Source organism: Schistocerca gregaria, chromosome 4 (genome assembly GCF_023897955.1).
Source record: "Schistocerca gregaria isolate iqSchGreg1 chromosome 4, iqSchGreg1.2, whole genome shotgun sequence".
NCBI classification, from domain to species: Eukaryota; Metazoa; Arthropoda; class Insecta; order Orthoptera; family Acrididae; genus Schistocerca; species Schistocerca gregaria.
In genome coordinates this window covers 29,802,668-29,829,411 of record NC_064923.1, presented here as the reverse complement: position 1 = coordinate 29,829,411, position 26,744 = coordinate 29,802,668, and the positions used below count along the sequence as shown (strand labels likewise).

Genomic DNA, 26,744 nt, shown 5'->3' with positions numbered 1-26,744 from the left:
AATGTAGTAAAACAAGACACTGGTAACTCAAAATCAAAGCACAGGAACATAAGAGTAAGAAAGGTAGTTTAATAGAGAATCCTAAGAGTCTGGCAAACTTTATAAACAACTACTTTAGTAATATAGCAACAAAACTACAAGAAAAGCTTCCTAAAACATAACACACAATGGCAAAGAACTATGTATCTCACACAATGCTACTGCTACCAACCAATAGAGAGGAAATCAGTAGCATTGTACATGAATTCAAGATGAAATCATCCACAGGTTTACATGAAGTTCCAATGTGTATAATAAAGGACTGCATTAGCAGCATAAAAGAATCCTTAGCAGACATTATAAATGAGTTGTTCCGCATCAGGTTGTTGGCCTAATTATCTAAAGCACACAAAAATTCTTCCCGTACACAAAAAAGGTGATACAGAAAATATATAGAATTACAGAACAGTTTCATTGTTGTCTTCTTTTTCAAAAATAATGGAAACTATTATGAAAAGCAGACTTATGGACTACTTAAATAAATACCAACTCCTATGCAAAGAACAGCTTGGTTTCAGGACTGGAAAGGGAACAGAAGCAGCTATAGAAAAATTTACAAGAGTAGTTCTAAAAGCCCTAGGTAAAGGAGAACAAGTAACAGGCATTTTACTATATCTCAGTAAAGCATTTGATACAGTTGAACATGAAATACTACTAGGTAAACTTGAAGCACTAGGAATCAGGCGGGTTGTAAATATATGGTTTAGATCTTACCTTGCAGACAGAGTGCATAGGGTGGAGATATCTCAAATTTCAAGTAGCTCAAATTATTTAGTGAAACATCTTTTAGATGAAGAATATTTGAACATTGGAGTACCTCAAGGGACTTCTTATTTATATTAATGACTTCTCACAGTGGGTAATTAATGCAAGGTGAAACAGTGTTATTTGCTAATGGCAGCAATATAATACACTCCTGGTAATGGAAAAAAGAACACATTGACACCGGTGTGTCAGACCCACCATACTTGCTCCGGACACTGCGAGAGGGCTGTACAAGCAATGATCACACGCACGGCACAGCGGACACACCAGGAACCGCGGTGTTGGCCGTCGAATGGCGCTAGCTGCGCAGCATTTGTGCACCGCCGCCGTCAGTGTCAGCCAGTTTGCCGTGGCATACGGAGCTCCATCGCAGTCTTTAACACTGGTAGCATGCCGCGACAGCGTGGACGTGAACCGTACGTGCAGTTGACGGACTTTGGGCGAGGGCGTATAGTGGGCATGCGGGAGGCCGGGTGGACGTACCGCCCAATTGCTCAACACGTGGGGCGTGAGGTCTCCACGGTACATCGATATTGTCGCCAGTGGTCGGCGGAAGGTGCACGTGCCCGTCGACCTGGGACCGGACCGCAGCGACGCACGGATGCACGCCAAGGCCGTAGGATCCTACGCAGTGCCGTAGGGGACCGCACCGCCACTTCCCAGCAAATTAGGGACACTGTTGCTCCTGGGGTATCGGCGAGGACCATTCGCAACCGTCTCCATGAAGCTGGGCTACGGTCCCGCACACCGTTAGGCCGTCTTCCGCTCACGCCCCAACATCGTGCAGCCCGCCTCCAGTGGTGTCGCGACAGGCGTGAATGGAGGGACGAATGGAGACGTGTCGTCTTCAGCGATGAGAGTCGCTTCTGCCTTGGTGCCAATGATGGTCGTATGCGTGTTTGGCGCCGTGCAGGTGAGCGCCACAATCAGGACTGCATACGACCGAGGCACACAGGGCCAACACCCGGCATCATGGTGTGGGGAGCGATCTCCTACACTGGCCGTACACCTCTGGTGATCGTCGAGGGAACACTGAATAGTGCACGGTACATCCAAACCGTCATCGAACCCATCGTTCTACCATTCCTAGACCGGCAAGGGAACTTGCTGTTCCAACAGGACAATGCACGTCCGCATGTATCCCGTGCCACCCAACGTGCTCTAGAAGGTGTAAGTCAACTACCCTGGCCAGCAAGATCTCCGGATCTGTCCCCCAATGAGAATGTTTGGGACTGGATGAAGCGTCGTCTCACGCGGTCTGCACGTCCAGCACGAACGCTGGTCCAACTGAAGCGCCAGGTGGAAATGGCATGGCAAGCCGTTCCACACGACTACATCCAGCATCTCTACGATCGTCTCCATGGGAGAATAGCAGCCTGCATTGCTGCGAAAGGTGGATATACACTGTACTAGTGCCGACATTGTGCATGCTCTGTTGCCTGTGTCTATGTGCCTGTGGTTCTGTCAGTGTGATCATGTGATGTATCTGACCCCAGGAATATGTCAATAAAGTTTCCCCTTCCTGGGACAATGAATTCACGGTGTTCTTATTTCAATTTCCAGGAGTGTAATTACAGATAGGACATCAGAAATGGTAAATGTAAAAGCTGAAAAGACACTTATGGTAGTTCACAACTGGTCAAATAACAACAAAGTAACCCTTAATGTAAAAAAGACTAATAATATAAACTTCTATATAAAAAAACCGAATATGACAAAACTTGAAGTTCAAAATGAAACCATAGAGTGTGTAGCCAGCAAAAATTTTTGGGTATGTATGTTGATCAACAATTAAAATGCGATGAATATGTTAGGATGCTTGGGAAAAAAATCAGCACAGCATGCCATGCCTTACGAATATTACGCACTGTGTGCAATAGTTCATGCCAGAGAATGACATACTTTGCGCACATACATTCTATAATAAGTTACAGCACAACATTCTGGGGTGCAAATGCCCCAAATGTGTTCAGATTGCAAACACGAGCTATCATAATAATGAGCAAGAGTCACAAAAGGGCACACTGCAGTGAGCTATTTAAAAAATGGGGTATTCTGACAATCCCAAGTGAATATATCTTGCAAACTACAGTTTTTATTCATAAAAATATTGAGCAATATTTAGCAAACAGCTGCATACATGATCACCAAACCAGAAACAGTAATTGCTTGTACCCAGACAGAATGAATAAAACTAAAACCCAATCCACTATGTTTTACCAAGGTGTCAAGATATACAATAAATTGCCAAAAGAAATCAAAAACATAAAGGAACTCTGTAAATTTGGAGCACTCCTTAAAGAATACTCATTAAAAAATAGTTTTTACTCGATTAGAGAATTCATGCAGCATAAAATTGGCATAAATAAATAATCAGGTTAGCCAATTATAAAGTGGACATTGTAGATTGTAATTTACCCATACGAGTATTAGAGGAGTCTTGTGGCCTATTTCTTTTGATTAACGTAGGTTCTTCTGCATTATGTAATTCAATGATAAATTGTGTATATATATATTTTATTAAATATAACTTGTATTTCATTATCTCATGTGACAAAATAATGTACATGTGTATGTATAGTGACGACATCCATACAAAGAAATTTGTTTACGGATGAATAAACAAATGAGTAAATAAAAACAAAACACTGATAACATCAACCACTGACACGAAAAGTAAGGGCTCCAGACAAAATAGGACAAACAGTGGCACAGAGAGCGGCACGGTGATGTTGGGGGTATGAGGGACGGGGGTGGGTGAATTGACCATTCTCTGCCACAGGCGCTCGCATGCCGGCGAAAAGAATGAGTAACACTCGACGTGCTTGGCGACAGCTTCCAGTACCTGCAAAGAGAAACTCCGACTTACTCGATCAAACACTCCCTGTCAAAATCAGTCAGAAGTGAGGCCCCAGGAACAGACGTTAAAGGCAGCCACTGACACGGCGTTCTGTCATTCTGCGGCAAGGGTCACGGTGGTGCTACCAGGAACACAACTTCGGTGAACTGCAAGGATTTTTCCAAACGAGTCTGACAGGTGGCTATTTATTGCTCTCGCAACAATTTTCTAATTAGAAGTAAGGAGGGTTATCGGGCGGAATTTGTCAATGTCTGAACGTCCACATTTTTTCGTTGTGCGAGGGTGAATGGACAATAAAATCGTAAATGTCATCTCGGTAAAAGGCATCTAAAAATTCAGCATTTAGTGCAAGAATGAGTACATAATCCCGAGAAGAGAGAGAACCGTCAGGCAACAGAGTGTCTGAAGTAGGCGCTGCATACAGATCGGAAAAGTATCGGTGTATCTTACACGATGTTTCTAGCTGTGACTTCATCTCGTGCTCATCTTTTTTTGTAATAGTCGTGATACACACATGTTTATAGTGCACTCGAAACCGAATTATAAGGGCTGTGCGTCCATCTTTTTCAGAGATAGTTGCGGGACTCGGCTCTTCAATACAGGATGTCAAATGAAACACCTTTCCGCCGTCTAACTTCCAAACTATTGTTTTATTTGGCTCCCTTTCGTCAGGATAGAATCCTGATGAAAGCTAACTCACGTATGCTAGTAACAATGACCCTACAGTAAATTCTCCAAGAATAACAAATACTCTTTTGCCGGTGGTGGGGCCTGAAGATAGCGGTAATGTGCCGCAGAAACTAGTTGTGTGATAGATAAAGACATTATCGACATACACCTGTGATGGTACTTTTTCTCATACCTTCTCATATAATATGAAGCTGTTTCGAGTCTTTACAGAGTCGGATGTGAAGCATTACTGGTTTTGGAAGAAAATTTAATCGATTTCCACGATAAGTAGACATAAATGTAGGCCTTCCGAAGAGCCCGAGGAAAGGCAGCTGATAGTCCCCGGAAACGGCGGCGGGTCTGTTGCAGCTGAAGACGCGCGAGGCGAACGGGCTGCTGCTGTACAACGGCGGGCGCGGGCACGACTTTGTGGCGGTGGAGCTGGTCAGCGGGCACCTGCACTACGTGTTCAACCTAGGCGACGGCGCCGTGCGCGTGCGCGACAACGCGCGCGCCCCGCTCAACGACAACCGCTGGCACGCCGTCACCATCGGCAGGCCGAGCGCGCGCCAGCACTCGCTCATGGTCGACGACAGCTTCGCCATCGTCACCAGCCTCGGCACCAACGAGAACCTCGACCTCGCCGGCATCCTCTACCTCGGTGAAAATCACTCTCTCGTATCTGCTCCGCTGCACGGCGAGGTCGTTTGTCAAACTCTGCGTTTGTGTAACGAACCTCGAGACTGCGCAAGCAGAAAACTCATGAGAAACACAACCGTTCGACAGATAATTATGACCACCAAAGGAGAGTCATAAATAAGGGGTTACTTACCGAAAAGCTAAACATCTGTTTCAAAAAAATATGTGTTCTTTCTTTATTCGTGTCATATGTACACTAAAATGAAAGCATATACAATACGTACGAAGAAAACTGTACAGTATTCACCCAGAATTGGGAAACTTCGATAGCATCGGGTGCTGCAGACGTCAAGTCCTTCGCGTTACATTTGAAGAGAATGCCGGCTCGTCTGCAATTCGGCGCATTCGCACAGTGTCGTGTCGGCATCTGGCAGTCGGACATTCCATTTGGGGAGACCGTGCCTCCATCTCGCGACTTCGGTCTGTAGTCTTTTCGGGGACTTCCGGACGACCCACTTCTCCGTGTGTCCGGGTGGCAGGCATTCTTGTCGTGTCATCCGGTTTGACAGGTGTCGGCATCTTGCTTTCCACTTAGTGAGTCGGGTAGGCGCAGCTGATCCTTCTAAGGGCTGTGAAATTGTTAGGAAACACTTCCTGGACTTCAGTTTCGGCTTGGCAGGTTGATGTCCAAAGAGTGGATGTGAGGTCACTGTATTCGATTTACGCCTCTCGATGTTACCGGCGACCTCTCTTCTCATGTCACGCGGAGCAATCCCAGCGAGACATTGAACTTTGTCCGTGGGGGTTGGCCAAAGGCAGCCTGTAACAATCCTACAGCTGTCATTTAAGGCTACATCAAACTGCTTTGCCTGTACTGAATTGTGCCTCACTGGGCTAGCATACTCTCTTGCAGAATATCATAAGGCAAGAGGTGTTGTTCTTAATGTTTGTGGATGTGTACCCCAGTTCGATCCCGCCAGTTTCCGAAGAAGGCAGTTTCTGGAGGATACTTTCTGCTTCAACTTCAGACAATGTTCCTTGTAGGTTACTGTAAGGTCGAGAGTAACACCCAAATACCTGGAATGGGAAAAATATTCTAGTTCAACTCCATTCCAGAATATTTCAAGTTTCCTGTCAGCTTGTTTATGTTCCACACGGAATGAACACACTTGCGTTTTCTTAGAATTGGGCGCGAGTTGATTTTTTTCGTAGTAAGTACCAAGCTGTTGTAGACCGTGTGTAAGCATTATCTCTACATCTTCAAACCGACTGTCCTGGGCAGCAAGAGCAAGGTCATCAGCATATATGAAACTTTTGCATCGTTGAGGCTGTGGTTGATCGTTAGTGTATACATTAAATAAAATAGGTGACAGTACACTTCCTTGAGGGAGACCGTTTTTTTGAGTTCTTCATCGGCTGTGTTTTCCGTGCAGGTCCACGAGAAAACGTCGATTCTGTAGGAGTGTTGCAGTTATCCTTGTCAGCGCGTAGTCGTTAGTCAGGTTGTAGATTTTCTGCAGTAACACTCTCTGGTTTACGGTGTCTAAGGCCGCCGAAAGGTCAACAAAAGCCACACCTGTTATCTTTCTCTGCTCAAAGCCATCTTCTATGAACTGAGAAAGAAAAAGGATTTGTGAGGTGCAATTCTTGCCTGGTCTAAAGCCAGCTTACTGCGAGATAAGAATTGGATCAACTACAGCAGTTAAGCGGTGAAGAATGATTCTCTCTAGGTTCTTATTGGGATGGCAAAGGCGAGATATTGGCCTGTAGTTCTTCGGATCCGTTGGGTACTTTCCAGGTTTTAGTATCGCAATCACACGTGCCTTGCGCCATAATTTCGGGAACTTGAAAATAACCAGACAGTACTTGTACAGGTTTAACAGCCAGTCTTTAGTTGCGGTGCCAAAATGTTTAATTTGCTCTATACAAATGTCGCCTAATCCTGCTGTCTTGCCATTTTTGCATTTGTGAATGGCTTCTAATTCACCTAGGTTGAATGGTCTAGTCACGTTATTATTCTGAAATTGTTCCCTAAATTCTAATTTGAAGTCCGATTTTTTGATAGGGGACCTTGGTTTAGCATTCTCAAGAATCTGTGTAGCAATTTCATTTGGAGTGATGTTAGTATGATTGGCATGTTTGGTTGGATCGTTATTTAGTTTTCTCAGCAGTTTCCAGGCCTTCTGGCTACTAATTGAAAGATCTGTTTCCTCCATAAGTTTAATCCATGTTTCTCTTTTCTTTTCTGCTATGGAAGACATTACTTCTTGACCAGCCAAGATGGTTTGCTCATTGAATGGATCTTGTTCAAACAGCGACAGGTATTTATTCATTGGGGCTGCCGACTGGGTTGTTAATCGGTAGAGGTGTTAGTCTTCTACAGCCCAGTGGCATAGATGACCATGATACCTTCTTCACTTCATCCACAAACTTATCATAGTTTTCTGGTGTTGCCTGGAGATCAGTTACAATTTTATCCAGTTTGGTACTAAAACGCTCCCAGTTAACCTTACGGAAGTTGTATCTTCTACGGAATGGAAAGGTTCTTGGTTGGGATGCTGCAGTAACTTTGCACATCGCAGGGTGGTATTGAGAATTGGGTACAGGGTGGCAAACTGTCTTAACACACTGTTGTCCCATGTGCTCACTTGCGAATATTAGATCTGGATTATAAACACATTTACAATGTCCACTGTTGAAAGATGTGGGGAGTTTACCATCGTGGATGAGAGTTAGTTGGAAAGTGTCAGACCATTTCAGCACTCCTTCCTCGTTATCATCATCTTGTGAGTAGCATCAAACTGTACTGTGGCTGTTGAAGTCTCCAACTACAAACTTGGTTTGGTGTTTGTTGAAGTTCTCAGGGGTTACAAAAGAGAACTTCGTATTAGGTGGTTTGTAGATAGAAGACACAATGCAGTTATCAAGTTCTACTGTGAGTATTTCAATATCATAGTGCTCAGATATGAAGGTAGACATAATGTGGAGATCGGGACATACAAATAAGGCACTTCCATATTGTTTATGAGGTCTTTCAGCAACAAGTCTCATTCCAGGTATTTTGGAGCGACATATTTGATCATCTCTGTGGGTTTCTTGCAGGCACAGAACATCAGAGCAGTTAGTTTGGCAGAGTTCACGTAAAAGCTCTTGTTTGGAGATGACAGTCCCTCTACATTAAAAGTGAGTATAGTTAACTTTGGCCTAAAGAAAGGCCTATGTACAACAGATGACATCATTTGCTTGTACCTCTGGAATGCTGACGCTCGGTTCAGTACTGGAAAATCTATTTCAAGTACTTATGCAGGGGCACCACGAATATGTGTTAATACATGCGACACTGACACTCCTATTTCCCAAAACAGAAGTCAAGTCCTTCCGTCATTTTTCATCAAAGTGCAAATGTCTGTTTTCAATAAACTGATTGAAAAACGGAGGGATGGAACACTAAAAGTAAGAGGATAAGATAGAGTTTTAACGTAGTTAAGTATAAGTCACTGCCGAAAAAAGACCATGTAAATGATCAGCATGCTGCCACATTTTTCACTGAGAAAGTGTACTCTACATTGCAGTACTGCAAACTATGAAAAGCAACAGTGATCACATTATCTAGACCATTGCCATGAACTGCTTCGTTCCACCACACTTCGATCACTTCATCAAAACTCCGTGTTTGCACTCAGGCCGCGAATAAAGGAAGAACACGTGACGGCACGAGAAATTCTGTTTCAGGAAATACGACTCTGTAGGTACTGCACATGTTGACATTGCTCATAGCGAATGTTTAGCTTTTTGTCAAATAAGACCTCATTTATGTCTCACCGGACTCCAGTTAAAAAATGGTTCAAATGACTCTGAGCACTATGGGACTTAACATCTGCGGTCATCAGTCCCCTAGAACTTAGAAGTACTTAAACCTAACTAACCTAAGGACATCACACACATCCATGCCCGAGGCACGATTCGAACCTGTGACCGTAGCGGTCACACGGTTCCAGACTGAAACGCCTAGAACCGCTCGGCCACACCAGCCGGCGAAATCCGGTTATAATCGTCAGTTACACAGTACTGTTTCTTTGACAGCTTCTGGTTCTGCAGTCTTTGGATTTGCTACCTTCTGACAGTGGTCGTACACGAATGCAGAGTTTTAAAGATAAGTAATCTTTTAATGATTGTGTCATGCTAGGCATCATTTCTCTGCAAATTTTATTGCATTTCTTTTGCAACACACAATAAGAAGCTCTTCTTTATTATTTTTTTAATTGAGTGGTACGGTTTCCTCCAAAAGGCTTTAGACAGAAAATATAGATAACTCTGACAAAAATTTCTTACATTATTACCAGTTAAAGATTGGATGCAATAACATATTATACAAGAATAGCTCAGCTGACTCTTTCTCCCAAGTTTTCAGAATGTCTAATGTACATCGCTATTGAAGGTGATAACTTAAGAATGTATTTATTTCCACATATGACATATTACTTACACTCCAAAATTCCTCCTTGCGTCTCCACCTCCCCTACACTTCTGTGTTATAAATTCCCTAAACTTTTTCAATCACGTGCAGCCTTATTTATAGAGTAAGACATTGAGAAACAGTACTTGAAGGCACACCAGGATAAAATTTTAAAAAATTACTGAAATTGCATTAGATAATAAATATAAATTATAATATTTAAGACTAAAATAAAATGTAATTAAGATCTAATCATTAACTATAGAAATACTTTACCAACAGCCTCCATCACCACCACCACCACCATCATCATCATCATTTAAGACTGATTATGCCTTTCAGCGTTCAGTCTGGAGCATAGCCCCCCTTATAAAATTCCTCCATGATCCCCTATTCAGTGCTAACATTGGTGCCTCTTCTGATGTTAAACCTATTACTTCAAAATCATTCTTAACCGAATCCAGGTACCTTCTCCTTGGTCTGCCCCGACTCCTCCTACCCTCTACTGCTGAAACCATGAGTCTCTTGGGTAGCCTTGCTTCTCCCATGCGTGTAACATGACCCCACCATCTAAGCCTGTTCGCCCTGACTGCTACATCTACAGAGTTCATTCCCTTTTTTTTTTTTAATTTCCTCATTGTGGACACCCTCCTGCCATTGTTCCCATCTACTAGTACCTGCAATCATCCTAGCTACTTTCATATCCATAACCTCAACCTTGTTGATAAGGTAACCTGAATCCACCCAGCTTTCGCTCCCATACAACAAAGTTGGTCGAAAGAGTGAACGGTGCATAGATAACTTAGTCCTGGTACTGACTTCCTTCTTGCAGAAGAGAGTAGATCGTAGCTGAACGCTCACTGCATTAGCTTTACTACACCTCGCTTCCAGTTCTTTCACGGTGTTGCCATCCTGTGAGAATATGCATCCTAAGCACTTGAAACCGTCCACCTGTTCTAACTTTGTTCCTCCTATTTGGCACTCAATCCGTTTATATTTCTTTCCCACTGACATTACTTTCGTTTTGGAGATGCTAATCTTCATACCATAGTCCTTACATTTCTGATCTAGCTCTGAAATATTACTCTGCAAACTTTCAATCGAATCTGCCATCACAACTAAGTCATCCGCATATGCAAGACTGCTTGTTTTGTGTTCACATATCTTAATCTCACCTAGCCAATCTATTGTTTTCAACATATGATCCATAAATAATATGAACAACAGTGGAGACAGGTTGCAACTTTGTCTTACCCCTGAAATTACTCTGAACCATGAACTCAATTTACCGTCAACTCTAACTGCTGCCTGACTATCCATGTAAAGACCTTTAATTGTTTGCAAACGTTTGCCTCCTATTCCATAATCTCGTAGAACAGACAATAACTCCCTCCTAGGAACCCGGTCATATGCCTTTTCTAGATCTATAAAGCATAGTTACAATTCCCTGTTCCACTCATAACACTTCTCCATTATTTGCCGTAAGCTAAAGATCTGGTCCTGACAATCTCTAAGAGGCCTAAACCCACACTGATTTTCATCCAATTGGTCCTCAACTAACACTCGCACTTTCCTTTCAACAATACCTGAGAAGATTTTACCCACAACGCTGATTAAAGAGATACCTCTGTAGTTGTTATAATCTTTTCTGTTTCCATGTTTAAAGATTGGTGTGATTACTGCTTTTGTCCAATCTGATGGAACCAGTCCCGACTCCCAGGCTATTTCAATTATCCTGTGTAGCCATTTAAGACCTGATTTTCCACTGTATTTGATGAGTTCTGACTTAATTTCGTCCACCCCAGCTGCTTTATTGCACTGCAATCAACTGACCATTTTCTCCACTTCCTCAAATGTGATCCTATTTCCATCATCATTCCTATCCCATTCTACCTCGAACTCTGAAAAATTACTGATCGTATTTTCACCTACATTGAGCAACTCTTCAAAATATTCCCTCCATCTGCCCAAGGCATCCACAGGATTCACCAGCAGTTTTTCAAAATACTTGTCATTTCCTTCTTACCTCCCTTTCGAAGACTGCTAATTACACTCCAGAATGGTTTTCCAGCAGCTTGACCCATAGTCTCCAACCTGTTTCCAAAGTCTTCCCAAGATTTCTTCTTGGATGCTGCAATTATCTGTTTGGCTTTGTTTCTTTCTTCAACATAACTTTCTCTGTCTACCTGAGTTCTAGTATGTAGCCATTTTTGATATGCCTTCTTTTTCCCTTTACAGGCTGCCTTGACTGTGTCATTCCACCAAGCTGTTTGCTTCATCCTACTTTTACACACTACTGTTCCAAGACATTCTGTAGCCACTTCTAGTACTGTGTCCCTGTACCTTGTCCATTCCTTTTCCAATCACTGTAATTGACTACATTCAACTAACTGGTACCTTTCTGAGATCGCTGTTATGTACTTGTGCCTGATTTCCTTATCCTAAAGTTTCTCCACTCTTATCCTCATACATATGGGCATGACCTCCTGCACTTTCGGCCTCACAATCCCAATTTCACTGCAGATTAAATAATGATCAGTGTCATCAAAGAATCCCCTGAATACACGTGTGTACCTCATAGCCTTCCTGAATAGATTTTTAAAAAATCATAGTATGTTCTAGATTACATATTATAGAATAGAAACTTTTTCACAGGTGGTGTCCGAAAGGATATGTATGCGAGTCTTCCAAAGCAAGTAACATCAAAACAAGGCTTCCAAGGATGCTTGGCTAGTTTGGACCTAAATGGAGAGTCACCAAGTCTCCTGCTTGATGCTGTAGTGCCAAGTACTCAAGTTGCATTGGGCTGTGAAGGTAAGGAATGTATATATACAGAGCATCAAAAAAATTGCGCATCAAGAAGTGAATGGATTTGTAAAACACAGAATTGAGGTAAAAAGATTGTTAAATAATAACTTTGTGTCATGAGTTTAATGTCAAGATATATGCGTACATTTCAAAATTACATCTGCAACAAAAAGGAAGTCGTAAAAAATGTGATCACAAACCCATTCTTAAAATTCCATTATCTCATTGAGGATAGGAAATGCTAGCATCTGCTACAGTGTGCAAGTTGGATCATTCAATAAAACAAAATGCTTCTTGTTGTGTGTTGGAAATGTAAGCACTTCTGCGCAGACTGAAGAGATTCCTTTGACATCACTGTACATGTTGCAGCAACATTGGAATTTGCACACAGACGTCATAATTCCATGCATCTTCTGCAATACCGCTGATTAATCTGGTGGCAAAGTGACATTCGATATGAATAGAAGCAAAAAATGCTAGTCTTATTTATTCTAAGAGGCACTCACAGTTTCGCTGGAACTAAAAGCTGCTCGAACATCTCTTCATTTCAGTTATTGCAGACTCACTCCTTACCTTCTGTGGAATTCCAGTGCCTTTCCAATAACAATTTCTTGTACATTTGCTGAAATGTTATTCTTGTCAGGCAATAACTGTTGAGATACCTTTGCGCATACAACTGGATGTTCTCTTTAAATTCCTTCTGTGTTCTCCATAAGGAAGTAGCGTACCTAGTTTCTCTTGGTTTGCAAAAGATATTTCGTTTCCAAACTATCCAGCTTGACACATGTGAATGATACAGATGAATGATAATTACATATCCTCTGCGCCACTTTTATAATGGGAGAAGAGAAATTTGTTAAATTCAATAGGTATATATTTAAGTGATAGATAGTCTTTTCGGAAGGTATTTGTCTGGAGTGTAGCCATGTATGAAAGACAAACATGGACCAGAAACGGTTTGCATAAAAAGAGAGTAGTCTCTTTCAAAATGTGGTGCTACAGAAGAATGCTGAAGCTTATGTGGATAGATCACTTTACTAATGAGGAAGTACTGAATAGAATTGAGGTGACAAGGAATTTGTGGTACAACTTGACCAAAAGAAGGGATCAGTTGATAGGACACATTCTGAAACATCAAAGGGCCTCCACCTTAGTATTGGAGGGAAGTGTGGGTGGTAAAAATCATAGAAAGAGACCAAAATATGAAAACACTAAGCAGGTTCAAAAATATGTAAGTTGCAGTACTTCTTCGGAGATAAAGAAAACCACAAAAGATAACAACTCAAAAAATAATAACATGGAGAGTGGCATCAAACCAGTCTTTGAACTGAAGACCACCACCACCACCACAACAACAACAACGTGAGGATGCAACACTAGTTTCTACCGTATAGAATGTGTTGTATTTTCTTATTAGAATGAGAAATTGTGAGCTTCCATATAAGACAGAATTGCATTCCTGTTCGAAACAAATAAATCCTAAGTAGTAAATATTGTAATTTCTCCAAAACAGTTAACTGGATTTTGAAAAGTGAAATGCTGTTGAAGTCATCTCTTTTAAAATATGACTCTATCAGCAGAAATATGTGTAGTTCCATTTGAAAGAACTAGCTGATATATATTTTTCTGTAAGTAATATAGTTAAAAGAGACTGTTTGTGCTTATTAAGAATTTTTTCACAGTTAATTTGAGTGTACACAGGATTACTGTGTATTTCATAGTTAAGGAAATTTGTGAGATGAACAGCTTAGTTGAATCACCCTTTATATACAGCAGTGTTCACTTTACAGCATCACTCGGCTTTCAACTGTGACCCATCGACTATTTGTCTATACGAGTATCTTCTGACAGCTGCCTTTCCTGGATAGCCTGTGCAGTATCTGCATTCCAGTCCTCTGGAGGTTACAACTCCTTTCTGCCTTCCTGGAAGTACACTACATGTACATCTACTTGATTACTCTGCTATTCATATTTAAGTGCTTGGCAGAGGGTTCGTCGAACCACAATCATACTATCTCTCTACCATTCCACTCCCGAACACCGCGCGGGAAAAACGAACAACTAAACCTTTCTGTTCGAGCTCTGATTTCTCTTATTTTATTTTATGATCATTCCTACCTATGTAGGTTGGAATCAACAAAAGATTTCCAAATTCGGAAGAGAAAGTTGGTGACTGAAATTTTGTAAATAGATCTCGCCGCGACGAAAAACGTCTTTGCTTTAATGACTTTCATCCCATCTCGCGGATCATATCTGCCACACTCTCTCCCCTATTAGTGCCCTTTTTTGCACCCTTTCGATGTCCTCCGTCAATCCCACCTGGTAAGGATCCCACAACGCGCAGCAATATTCTAACAGAGGACGGACGAGTGTAGTGTAAGCTGTCTCTTTAGTGGACTTGTTGCATCTTCTAAGTGTCCGGCCAATGAAACACAACCTTCGGCTCGCCTTCCGCACAATATTATCTATGTGGTCTTTCCAACTGAAGTTTTTCGTAATTTTAACACCCAGGTACTTAGTTGAATTGACAGCCTTGAGAATTGTACTACACTCCTGGAAATGGAAAAAAGAACAGATTGACACCGGTGTGTCAGACCCACCATACTTGCTCCGGACACTGCGAGAGGGCTGTACAAGCAATGATCACACGCACGGCACAGCGGACACACCAGGAACCGCGGTGTTGGCCTTCGAATGGCGCTAGCTGCGCAGCATTTGTGCACCGCCGCCGTCAGTGTCAGCCAGTTTGCCGTGGCATACGGAGCTCCATCGCAGTCTTTAACACTGGTAGCATGCCGCGACAGCGTGGACGTGAACGGCATGTGCAGTTGACGGACTTTGAGCGAGGGCGTATAGTGGGCATGCGGGAGGCCGGGTGGACGTACCGCCCAATTGCTCAACACGTGGGGCGTGAGGTCTCCACAGTACATCGATGTTGTCGCCAGTGGTCGGCGGAAGGTGCACGTGCCTGTCGACCTGGGACCGGACCGCAGCGACGCACGGATGCACGCCAAGACCGTAGGATCCTACGCAGTGCCGTAGGGGACCGCACCGCCACTTCCCAGCAAATTAGGGACACTGTTGCTCCTGGGGTATCGGCGAGGACCATTCGCAACCGTCTCCATGAAGCTGGGCTACGGTCCCACACACCGTTAGGCCGTCTTCCGCTCACGCCCCAACATCGTGCAGCCCGCCTCCAGTGGTGTCGCGACAGGCGTGAATGGAGGGACGAATGGAGACGTGTCGTCTTCAGCGATGAGAGTCTCTTCTGCCTTGGTGCCAATGATGGTCGTATGCGTGTTTGGCGCCGTGCAGGTGAGCGCCACAATCAGGACTGCATACGACCGAGGCACACAGGGCGAACACCCGGCATCATGGTGTGGGGAGCGATCTCCTACACGGCCGTACACCTCTGGTGATCGTCGAGGGGACACTGAATAGTGCACGGTACATCCAAACCGTCATCGAACCCATCGTTCTACCATTCCTAGACCGGCAAGGGAACTTGCTGTTCCAACAGGACAATGCACGTCCGCATGTATCCCGTGCCACCCAACGTGCTCTAGAAGGTGTAAGTCAACTACCCTGGCCAGCAAGATCTCCGGATCTGTCCCCCATTGAGCATGTTTGGGACTGGATGAAGCGTCGTCTCACGCGGTCTGCACGTCCAGCACGAAAGCTGGTCCAACTGAGGCGCCAGGTGGAAATGGCATGGCAAGCCGTTCCACAGGACTACATCCAGCATCTCTACGATCGTAGAGCAGCCTGCATTGCTGCGAAAGGTGGATATACACTGTACTAGTGCCGACATTGTGCATGCTCTGTTGCCTGTGTCTATGTGCCTGTGGTTCTGTCAGTGTGACCATTTGATGTATCTGACCCCAGGAATGTGTCAATAAAGTTTCCCCTTCCTGGGACAATGAATTCACGGTGTTCTTATTTCAATTTCCAGGAGTGTATTTAGCGAGCAATCGAATTCCAACGGATTTCTTTTGGAACTCATTTGGATCACCTCACACTTTTCGTTATTTAGCGTCAACTGCCACCTGCCACACCATACAGCATTCTTTTCTAAATCGCTTTGCAACTGATACTGGTCTTCGGATGACCTTACTAGACGGTAAATTACAGCATCATCTGCGAACAACCTAAGAGAACTGCTTAGATCGTCACCCAGATCATTTATATAGATCAGGAACAGCGGAGGTCCCAGGTCGCTTCCCTGGGGAACACCTGATATCACTTCAGTTTTACTCGATGATTTGCCGTCTATTACCACGAACTGCGACGTTCCTGACAGGAAATCACGAATCCAGTCGCACAACTGAGACGATACGCCATAGGCCCACAGCTTGATTAGAAGTCGCTTGTGAGGAACAGTGTCAAAAGCTTTCCAGAAATCTAGAAATATGGAATCAACTTGAGAGCCCCTGTCGATAGCAGCCATTACTTCGTGCGAATAAAGCACTAGCTGCGCTGCACAAGAACGATGTTTTCTGAAACTATGCTGATTACGTATCAATAGATCGTTTCCTTCGAGGTGATTCATAATGTTTGAATACAGTTCAAATGGTTCAAATGACCTTGAGCACTATGGGACTTAACATCTGTGTTCATCAGTCCCGTAGAACGTAAATCTACTTAAACCTAACTAACCAAAGGACATCACACACATCCATGTCCGAGGCAGTATTCGAACCTGCGACCGTAGCGGCCACACGGTTTCAGACTGAAGTGCCTAGAACTGCACAGCCACACCGGCCAGCCTTAGAATACAGTATATGTACCAAAGCCCTACTGCAAACCAACGTCAATGATATAGGTCTGTAGTTTGATGGATTACTCCCACTACCCTTCTTAAACACTGGTGTGACCTGCAGAATTTTCCAATCTGTAGTTACAGATCTATAGGTGAGAAAATGGTTGTATATGATTGCTAAGTAGGGAGCTATTGTATCAGCGTAATCTGAAAGGAACCTAATCAGTATATAATCTGGACCTGAAGACTTGCCCGTATCAAGCGATTTGAGTTGCTTCGCAACCCCTAAGGTACAGAAACGCAAGCTAGCAGCTGTTCGTGTTTCAAATTCTGGAATATTCCATTCGTCTTCCCTGGTGATGGAATTTCGGAAAACTGCGTTCAATAACTCCGCTTTAGCGGTACAGTCATCGGTAACAGTACCATCGGCACTGCGCAGCGAAGGTATTGACTGCGTCTTGCCGCTTGTGTACTTTACATACGACCAGAATTTCTTCGCATTTTCTACCAAATTTCGAGACAATGTTTCGTTGTGGAACCTTTTAAAGGCATCTCGCATTAAAGTCCCAATCTTCGGGATTTCGCGTTCTTCTGAACTTCGCAAGCTTTTTCCGTTGCCTCTGCAACAGCGTTCGGACCTGTTTTGTGTACCATGGGGGATCAGTTCCATCACTTACCAATTTACGAGGTATGAATCTCTCAAATGCTGTTGCTACTATATCTTTGAATTTGAGCCACATCTCGCCTATATTTTCATAGCCAGTTCGTAAGGAATGGAGATTGTCTCTTAGGAAGGCTTCTAGTGACACTTTATCCGTTTTTTTAAATAAAATTATTTTTCGTTTGTTTCTGGTCGATTTGGAAGAAACGGTATTGAGCCTAGTTACAATCCCTGTATCAGTCATGTTGCTATCTATTAGCTCTGGATTATTTGTGGCTAAGAGGTCAAGTGTGTTTTCGCAACCATTTACAATTCGCGTGGGTTCGTGGACTAACTGTTCGAAATAATTTTCGGAGAAAGCATTTAGCACAATCTCGGAAGATGTTTTCTGCCTACCACCGGTTTTGAACAAGTATTTTTGCCAACATATCGAGGGAAGGTTGAAGTCCCCACTAACTATAACAGTATGACTGGGGTATTTATTTGTTACGAGACTCAGATTTTCTCTGAACTGTTCAGCAACTAAATCATCGGAGTCTGGGGGTCGGTAGAAGGAGCCAAGTATTAACTTAGTTCGGCTGTTAAGTATAACCTCAACCCATACCAATTCGCACGGAGTATCTACTTCGACTTCATTGCAAGATAAACCAGTACTAACAGACACAAACACTTCACCACCAATTCTGCCTAATCTCTCTTTCATGAATACCGTCTGAGACTTCGTAAAAATTTCTGCAGGACTTATTTCAGGCTTTAGCTAGCTTTCTGTACCTATAACGATTTCAGCTTCTGCGCTTTCTATTAGCGCTTGAAGCTCAGGGACTTTCCCAGCACAACTACAACAATTTACAACTACAATTCCGACTCTTCCTTGATCCAAGCACGTGCTGTATTTGCCATGCACCTTTTGAGATTGCAGCGCACCCCGTACTTTCCCGAGGCCTTCTAGCCTAAAAAGCCGCCCAGTCCACGTCACACAGCCTCCGCTACCCGTGTAGCCGCCAGCTGAGTGTAGTGAACTCCTCACCTATTAAGCGGAACCCGAACCCCACCACCCTATGGCGCAAGTCAAGGAATCTGCAGCCAACACGGTCGCAAAACCGTCTGAGCCTCTGATTCACACCCTCCACCCGGCTCTGTACAAAAGGTCCGCAGTCGGTTCTGTCAACGATGCTGCAGATGGTGAGCTCTGCCTTCATCTTGTAAGCAAGACCGGCAGCCTTCACCAAATCAGATAGCCGCTGGAATCCAGAGAGAATTTCCTCAGATCCAAAGCGACACACGTCATTAGTGCCGACATGTGCCACCACCTGCAGCTGGCTGCACCCTGTGCTCTTCATGGCGTCCGGAAGGACCCTTTCCACATCAGGAATGACTCGACACGGAATGCACACGGAGTGCACTACTCGCCATTAAAATTGCTACACCACAAGGATGACGTGCTACAGACGCAAAATTTAACCTACAGGAAGAAGATGCTGTGATCTGCAAATGATTAGCTTTTCAGAGCATTCATACAAGGTTGGCGCCTGTGGCGACACCTAAAATGTGCTGGCATGAGGAAATTTTCCAACCGATCTCTCATACACAAGCATCAGTTGACCAGCATTACCTGGTGAAATGTTGTTGTGATGCCTCGTGTAAGGAGGAGAAATGCGTACCATCACGCTTCCAACTTTGATAAAGGTCGAATTGTAGCCTATCGTGATTGCGGGTTATCGTTTCGTGACTATGCTGCTCGCGTTGGTCGAGATCCAATGACTGTCAGCAGAATGTGGAATCGGTGGGTTCAGGAGGGTAATACGGAACGCCATGCTGGATTCCAACGTCCTCATATCACTAGTAGTCAAGATAACAGGCATCTTATCCGCATGGCTGTAACGGATCGTGCAGCCACGTCTAGATCTGTTAGTCAACAGATTGGGACGTTTGCAAGACAACAACCATCTGCATGAACAGTTCGACAACGTTTCCAGAAGCAGGGACTATCAGCTCGGAGACCGTGGCTGTGGTTACGCTTGGCGCTGCATCACTGACAGGAGCACCTGCGATGATGTACTCAACGACGAACCTGGGTGCACGAACGGCAAAACGTCGTTTCTTCCAATGAATCCATGTTTAGTTTACAGCAATATGATGGTCGCATCCGTGTTTGGCGACATCGCTGTGAACGCACATTGGAAGTGTGTATTCGTCATTGTCATACTGGCGTATCACCTGGAATGATGGCATGGGGTGCCATTGGTTACATGTCTTGGCCACCTCTTGTTTGCATTGACGACACTTTGAACAGTGGGCTTTACATTACAGATCTGTTATAACCCGTGGATCTACCCTTCATTCGGTCCCTGCAAAAACCCTATATTCCAGCAGGATAATGCACGACCGCATGTTGCAGATCCTGTACGGGCCTTTCTGGATACAGAAAATATTCGACTACTGCCCTGGCCAGCACATTCTCCAGATCTCTCACCAATTGGAAACGTATGGTCAATGGTGGCCCAGCAACTGGCTCGTCACAATATGCCAGTCACTACTCTTGATGAACTGTGGTATCGTGTTGAAGCTGCATGGGCAGCTGTACCTGTACACGCCATCCAAGCTCTGTTTGACTCAATGCCCAGGCGTACCAAGGCCGTTATTACGGCCAAATGTGGTTGTTCTGGGTGCTGATTTCTCAGGATCTATGCCCCCAAATTGCGTGAAAATGTAATCACATGTCAGTTCTAATATAATATATTTGTCCAATCAATACCCGTTTATCATCTACATTTCTTCTTGGTGTAGCAATTTTAATGGTCAGTAGTGTATTTGTGTCCACGCTTTCTGAGGTATTCTGTTAACACAGTCTGTCTCATATGGCCATGTGTTTTGTTTCCAAAGAAGGGCAGCTCGTTTTGTATTATCGCGTTATAGGGGAGAGAGTGTGGCAGATATGATACACGAGTTGGGATGGAAGTCATTACAGCATAGACGTTTTTCGTCGCGGCGAGACCTTTTTACGAAATTTCAGTCACCAACTTTTTCTTCCGAATGCGAAAATATTTTGTTGAGCCCAACCTACATAGGTAGGAACGATCATCAAAATAAAATAAGAGAAATCAGAGCTCGAACAGAAAGGTTTAGGTGTTCGTTTTTCCCGCTCGCTGTTCGGGAGTGGAATAGTAGAGAGATAGTATGATAGTGGTTCGATGAACCCTCTGCCAAGCACTTAAATGTGAATTGCAGAGTAGTCATGTAGATGTAGATGTTTCCTTTCTAACCACTGCAGCAACGCTGAATCTAATCCAATCATCCAGTTGGTGTCTTATTTTCTTAACATGTTCATTATTTTCATTTTGCAAATTCACAACCCATACATCATTTTCACTATGTGGAGTCTCCCCCCCCCCCCCCCCCCCCACCACCACCGCCCAATGAACCATGGACCTTGCCATTGGTGGGGAGGCTTGCATGCCTCAGTGATACAGATAGCCGTACCGTAGGTACCACCACAACGGAGGGGTATCTGTTGAGAGGCCAGACAAAAGTGTGGTTCCTGAAGAGGGGCAGCAACCTTTTCAGTAGTCGCAAGGGCAACAGTCTGGTTGATTGACAGATCTGGCCTTGTAGCAATAACCAAAACGGCCTTGCTGTGCTGGTACTGGGAACGGCTGAAAGCAAGGGGAAACTACGGACGTAATCTTTCCTGAGGGCATGCAGCTTTACTGTATGATTAAATGATAATGGCATCCTCTTGGGTAAAATATTCCGGAGGTAAAATAGTCCCCCATTCGGATCTCCGGGCGGGGACTACTCAAGAGGATGTCGTTATCAGGAGAAAGAAAACAGGCGATCTACAGATTGGAGCATGGAGTGTCAGATCCCGTAATCGGGCAGGTAGGTTAGAAAATTTAAAAAGGGAAATGGATAGGTTAAAGTTAGATACAGTGGGAATCAATGAAGTTCGGTGGCAGGAGGAACAAGACTTGTGGTCAGGTGAATACAGAGTTATAAATACAAAATCAAATCGGGGTAATGCAGGAGTAGGTTTAATAATGAATAGGAAAATAGGAATGTGGGTAAGCTACTACAAACAGCATAGTGAACGCATTATTGTGGCCAAGATAGATACGAAGCCCACACCTACTACAGTAGTACAAGTTTATATGCCAACTAGCTCTGCAGATGACGAAGAAATTGAACAAATGTATGATGAAATAAAAGAAATTATTCAGATAGTGAAGGGAGACGAAAATTTAATAGTCATGGATGACTGGAATTCAGTAGTAGGCAAAGGGAGAGAAGGAAACATAGTAGGTGAATACGGATTGGGGCTAAGAAATGAAAGAGGAAGCCACCTGGTAGAACTTTGCACAGAGCACAACTTAATCATAACTAACACTTGGTTGAAGAACCATAAAAGAAGGTTGTATACATGGAAGAAGCCAAGAGATACTAAAAGGTATCAGATAGATTATATAATGGTAAGACACAGATTTAGGAACCAGGTTTTAAATTGTAAGACATTTCAAGGGGCAGATGTGGACTCTGACCACAATCTATTAGTTATGACCTGTAGAATAAAACTGAAGAAACTGCAAAAAGGTGGGAAATTAAGGAGATGGCACCTGGATAACTGAAAGAGCCAGAGGCTGTACAGAGTTTCAGGGAGAGCATAAGGGAACAATTGACAGGAATCGGGAAAAGAAATACAGTAGAAGAAGAATGGGTAGCTTTGAGGGATGAAGTAGTGACGGCAGCAGAGGATCAAGTAGGTAAAAAGACGAGGGCTGGTAGTAATCCTTGGGTAACAGTAGAAATATTGAATTTAATTGATGAAAGGAGAAAATATAAAAATGCAGTAAATGAAGCAGGCAAAAAGGAATACAAACATCTCAAAAATGAGATTGACAGCAAGTGCAAAATGGCTAAGCAGGGATGGCTAGAGGACAAATGTAAGGATGTAGAGGCTTATCTCACTAGGGGTAAGATAGGTACTGCCTACAGGAAAATTAAAGAGACCTTTGGAGATAAGAGAACCACTTGTATGAACATAAAGAGCTGAGATGGAAACCCAGTTCTGAGCAAAGAAGGGAAAGCAGAAAGGTGGAAGGAGTATATAGAGGGTCTATACAAGGGCAATGTACTTGAGGACAAAATTATGGAAATGGAAGAAGATGCAGATGAAGATGAAATGGGAGATATGATATTTCGTGAAGAGTGTGACAGAGCACTGAAAGACCTGAGTCGAAACAAGGCCCCTGGAGTAGACAACATTCCATTGGAACTACAGACGGCCTTGGGGGAGCCAGTCCTGACAAAACTGTACCATCTGATGAGCAAGATGTATGAAACAGGCGAAATACCCTCAGACTTCAAGAAGAATATAATAATTCCAATCCCAAAGAAAGCAGGTGTTGACAAATGTGAAAATTATCAAACAATCAGTTTAATAAGCCACAGCTGCAAAATACTAATGCAAATTCTTTACAGACGAATGGAATAACTAGCAGATGCCGACCTCGGGGAAGATCAGTTTGGATTCCGTAGAAACACTGGAACACGCGAGGCAATACTGACCTTACGACTTATCTTAGAAGAAAGATTAAGGAAAGGCAAACCTATGTTTCTAGCTTTTGTAGACTTAGATAAAGCTTTTGACAATGTTGACTGGAATACTCTCTTTCAAATTCTAAAGGTGGCAGGGGTTAAATACAGGGAGCGAAAGGCTATTTACAATTTGTGCAGAAAGCAGATGGCAGTTATAAGAGTCCAGGGACATGAAATGGAAGCAGTGGTTGGGAAGGGAATAAGACAGGGTTGTAGCCTCTCCCCGACGTTATTCAACCTGTATATTGAGCAAGCAGTAAAGGAAACAAAAGAAAAATTTGGAGTAGGTATTAAAATCCAAGGAGAAGAAATAAAAACTTTGAGGTTCACTGATGACATTGTAATTCTGTCAGAGAGAGCAAAGTACTTGGAAGAGCAGTGAATGGAATGGATAGTGTCTTGAAAGGAGGATATATGATGAACATCAACAAAAGCAAAACGAGGATAATGGAATGTAGTCAAATTAAGTCGGGTGATGCTGAGGGAATTAGATTAGGAAATGAGACACTTAAAGTAGTAAAGGAGTTTTGCTACTTGGGGAGCAAAATAACTGATGATGGTCGAAGTAGAGAGGATATAAAATGTAGACTGGCAATGGCGAGGAAAGCATTTCTGAAGAAGAGCAATTTGTTAACATCAAGTATAGATTTAAGTGTCAGGAAGTCATTTCTGAAAGTATTTGTATGGAGTGTAGCCATGTATGGAAGTGAAACATTTACGATAAATAGTTTGGACAAGAAGAGAATAGAAGCTTTCGAAATGTGGTGCTACAGAAGAATGCTGAAGATTAGATGGGTAGATCACATAACTAATGAGGAAGTATTGAATAGGATTAGGGAGAAGAGAAGTTTGTGACACAACTTGACCAGAAGAAGGGATCGATTGGTAGGACATGTTCTGAGGCATCAAGGGATCACCAATTTAGCATTGGAGGGCAGCGTGAAGGGTAAAAATCATAGAGGGAGATCAAGAGATGAATACACTAAGCAGATTCAGAAGGATGTAAGTTGCAGTAGGTACTGGGAGATGAAGAAGCTTGCACAGGATAGAGTAGCATGGAGAGCTGCATCAAACCAGTCTCAGGACTGAAGACCACAACAACAACAACAACAACAACATGTTGGGTCTTTCATTCATTGTATTTGTCAGTGTCAATTTTTTGGCGACATTTGATGTGGCTCTTCCCAGAAAACTCTTGGACAGTCACTTCATTGCAACTCTGCAAACATAGTACTTCGTTAATGAGTGTTAGTTAGGTCCATAAACATATGTATGCACTTTGTTCACTGCTATTTTGATGGACATTTTACTTGGCAAACATTGTCTAGTTTGGGAATGAGCTTAGCCCCAAAACCCAATTAGGTAAATCGCCATTTTAGTTGCAACTCTGGCTACCTCTTTTTGCATCACAATATAAAAATGAGTTGTTGTCTCACTATACTCAGCACACTGGAGTTATGCAATTAAAAATTGTATACAACTATTATTGTTATTTTGTACTTTGTAGAACAATCTCCATCATGATCAAAGACAAGAGTTCTGTGTTATTATTGATAAGTGTGAAATCTATTTCCTGTGTGCCATACGAATAAATAAATAAATAAATAATGTAAAAGCTATTTATGAATCACAGCAAGATGTTTTATATAACTTCAATGAACTATTAAGGTGATGTTTAATATGTTCTTGTTCTGCATTATTTTTAATTTTACCTTCTTTTTTAGGAAATTGTGTTTTTTTGTAATATCTGTATTTTTGAATTATTTTTTCTACAACATTCATCTACATCTACATCTACATGACTACTCTGCAATTCACATTTAAGTGCTTGGCAGAGGGTTCATCGAACCACAATCATACTATCTCTCTACTATTCCACTCCCGAACAGCGAGTGGGAAAAACGAACACCTAAACCTTTCTGTTCGAGCTCTGATTTCTCTTATTTTATTTTGATGATCATTCCTACCTATGTAGGTTGGGCTCAACAAAATATTTTCGCATTTGGAAGAGAAAGTTGGTGACTGAAATTTCGTAAAAAGGTCTCGCTGCGACGAAAAACGTCTATGCTGTAATGACTTCCATCCCAACTCATGTATCATATCTGCCACACTCTCTCCCCTATAACGTGATAATACAAAACGAGCTGCCCTTTTTTGCACCCTTTCGATGTCCTCCGTCAATCCCACCTGGTAAGGACCCCACACTGCGCAGCAATATTCTAACAGAGGACGAACGATTGTAGTGTAAGCTGTCTCTTTAGTGGACTTGTTGCATCTTCTAAGTGTCCTGCTAATGAAACGCGAATATTATCTATGTGGTCCTTCCAACTGAAGTTGTTCGTAATTTTAACACCCAGGTACTTAGTTGACTTGACAGCCTTGAGAATTGTACTATTTATCGAGTAATCGAATTCCTCTGATTCACATTACAAATCAACAGTTTTTGAATAAACATTGAAAATTTCCCATTTTGCTTTAAATACTGTTTATGTTTAAGTAAGGAAGGTACCTATTTGCAACAAAAATGTTACATAGGTTATGTGGCCCTTATATATCCCCACTCAGTTTCAAGGCAGATCACAGCTTCTGGCTTCTAAGGCAAACATATGTAAACAAAACAATCAACATGTAACACCCAATAGATATGCAACACATCTAGTGTACAGGTATTCTTAACTGACGAAAGATATTAGTAAAACTATTGTAGTCGATGCTTACCTGGAATAGAGTATGGCAGCCTACTGTAATTTTTCAGCTCTACCCAGCATTAATGAAGCATGTTTCAAAATCATTTGGTGTGAATTATTTTTGCTAATATCTGCAATTCTACCCAGATGAGTTTTGACAACAGTTCATCCTGCAACCAGCTCTGCATTTATTTTGTGACATGTTAACATAATCATCATTTGCCTTGCACTTGTTTAATATGACTTCTGCATTGTGTTTGTTCTTTAGCCTTATTTACTTTGCTCTTTCTGCTTTTTTTATTCTTCAATTTGTCATAGGAAATCATTAAGAGTGTTCTAAGCCTTTCTATATCACATGTGAACTAATTATCCACAGATGTGAGGCCATGTTTCCTGGTACTTCCCTTATTTTTTCTCACTACTTTAGCACAAAAAGTTTTAAAAAGTTTTGAATGTATCTAATAGCACACTGATGAATAACATATATGCATTTTCAATATGAGTACTTTCAAGCAGAATGCCATTCCAGTATGTCATCTTTAATTGCAGTCTGCAGATACAGGCCTTTTATTTTTAATTTTGAAATGATATCTTTATGGTCTAATACAAAATGAGTTTTGAAAAATCCTAATTGAGCCTGATTCATCTCAGCATCAGCAATCACATTATCAAGGCAGCAATTTGTCTTGTTGAGTTACCATTAATACAGTACATGTCATGTCATCTTATCATATTGAGAAAATTAACTTAACTAGTTATTAGCATTATGTCAATATTTAAGTATGTCACCAAAAATTACAATCCTATAT

The 26,744-nt window shown here is 42.6% G+C and overlaps 1 protein-coding gene across 7 annotated transcripts in view; it reads left to right on the top strand.

The window, feature by feature from the left end:
- The window catches only part of LOC126267963 (neurexin-1a), a 1,982,806-nt gene that overhangs the window by 1,751,542 nt on the left and 204,520 nt on the right, over window positions 1–26,744 (top strand). For all 7 annotated transcript variants that reach the window (XM_049973298.1, XM_049973297.1, XM_049973300.1 and 4 more), the window contains 2 exons: window positions 4,703–4,994; window positions 12,084–12,242. In XM_049973298.1, coding sequence (XP_049829255.1) covers window positions 4,703–4,994; window positions 12,084–12,242 — 451 coding nt within the window. The remainder of the gene's footprint in view (window positions 1–4,702; window positions 4,995–12,083; window positions 12,243–26,744) is intronic.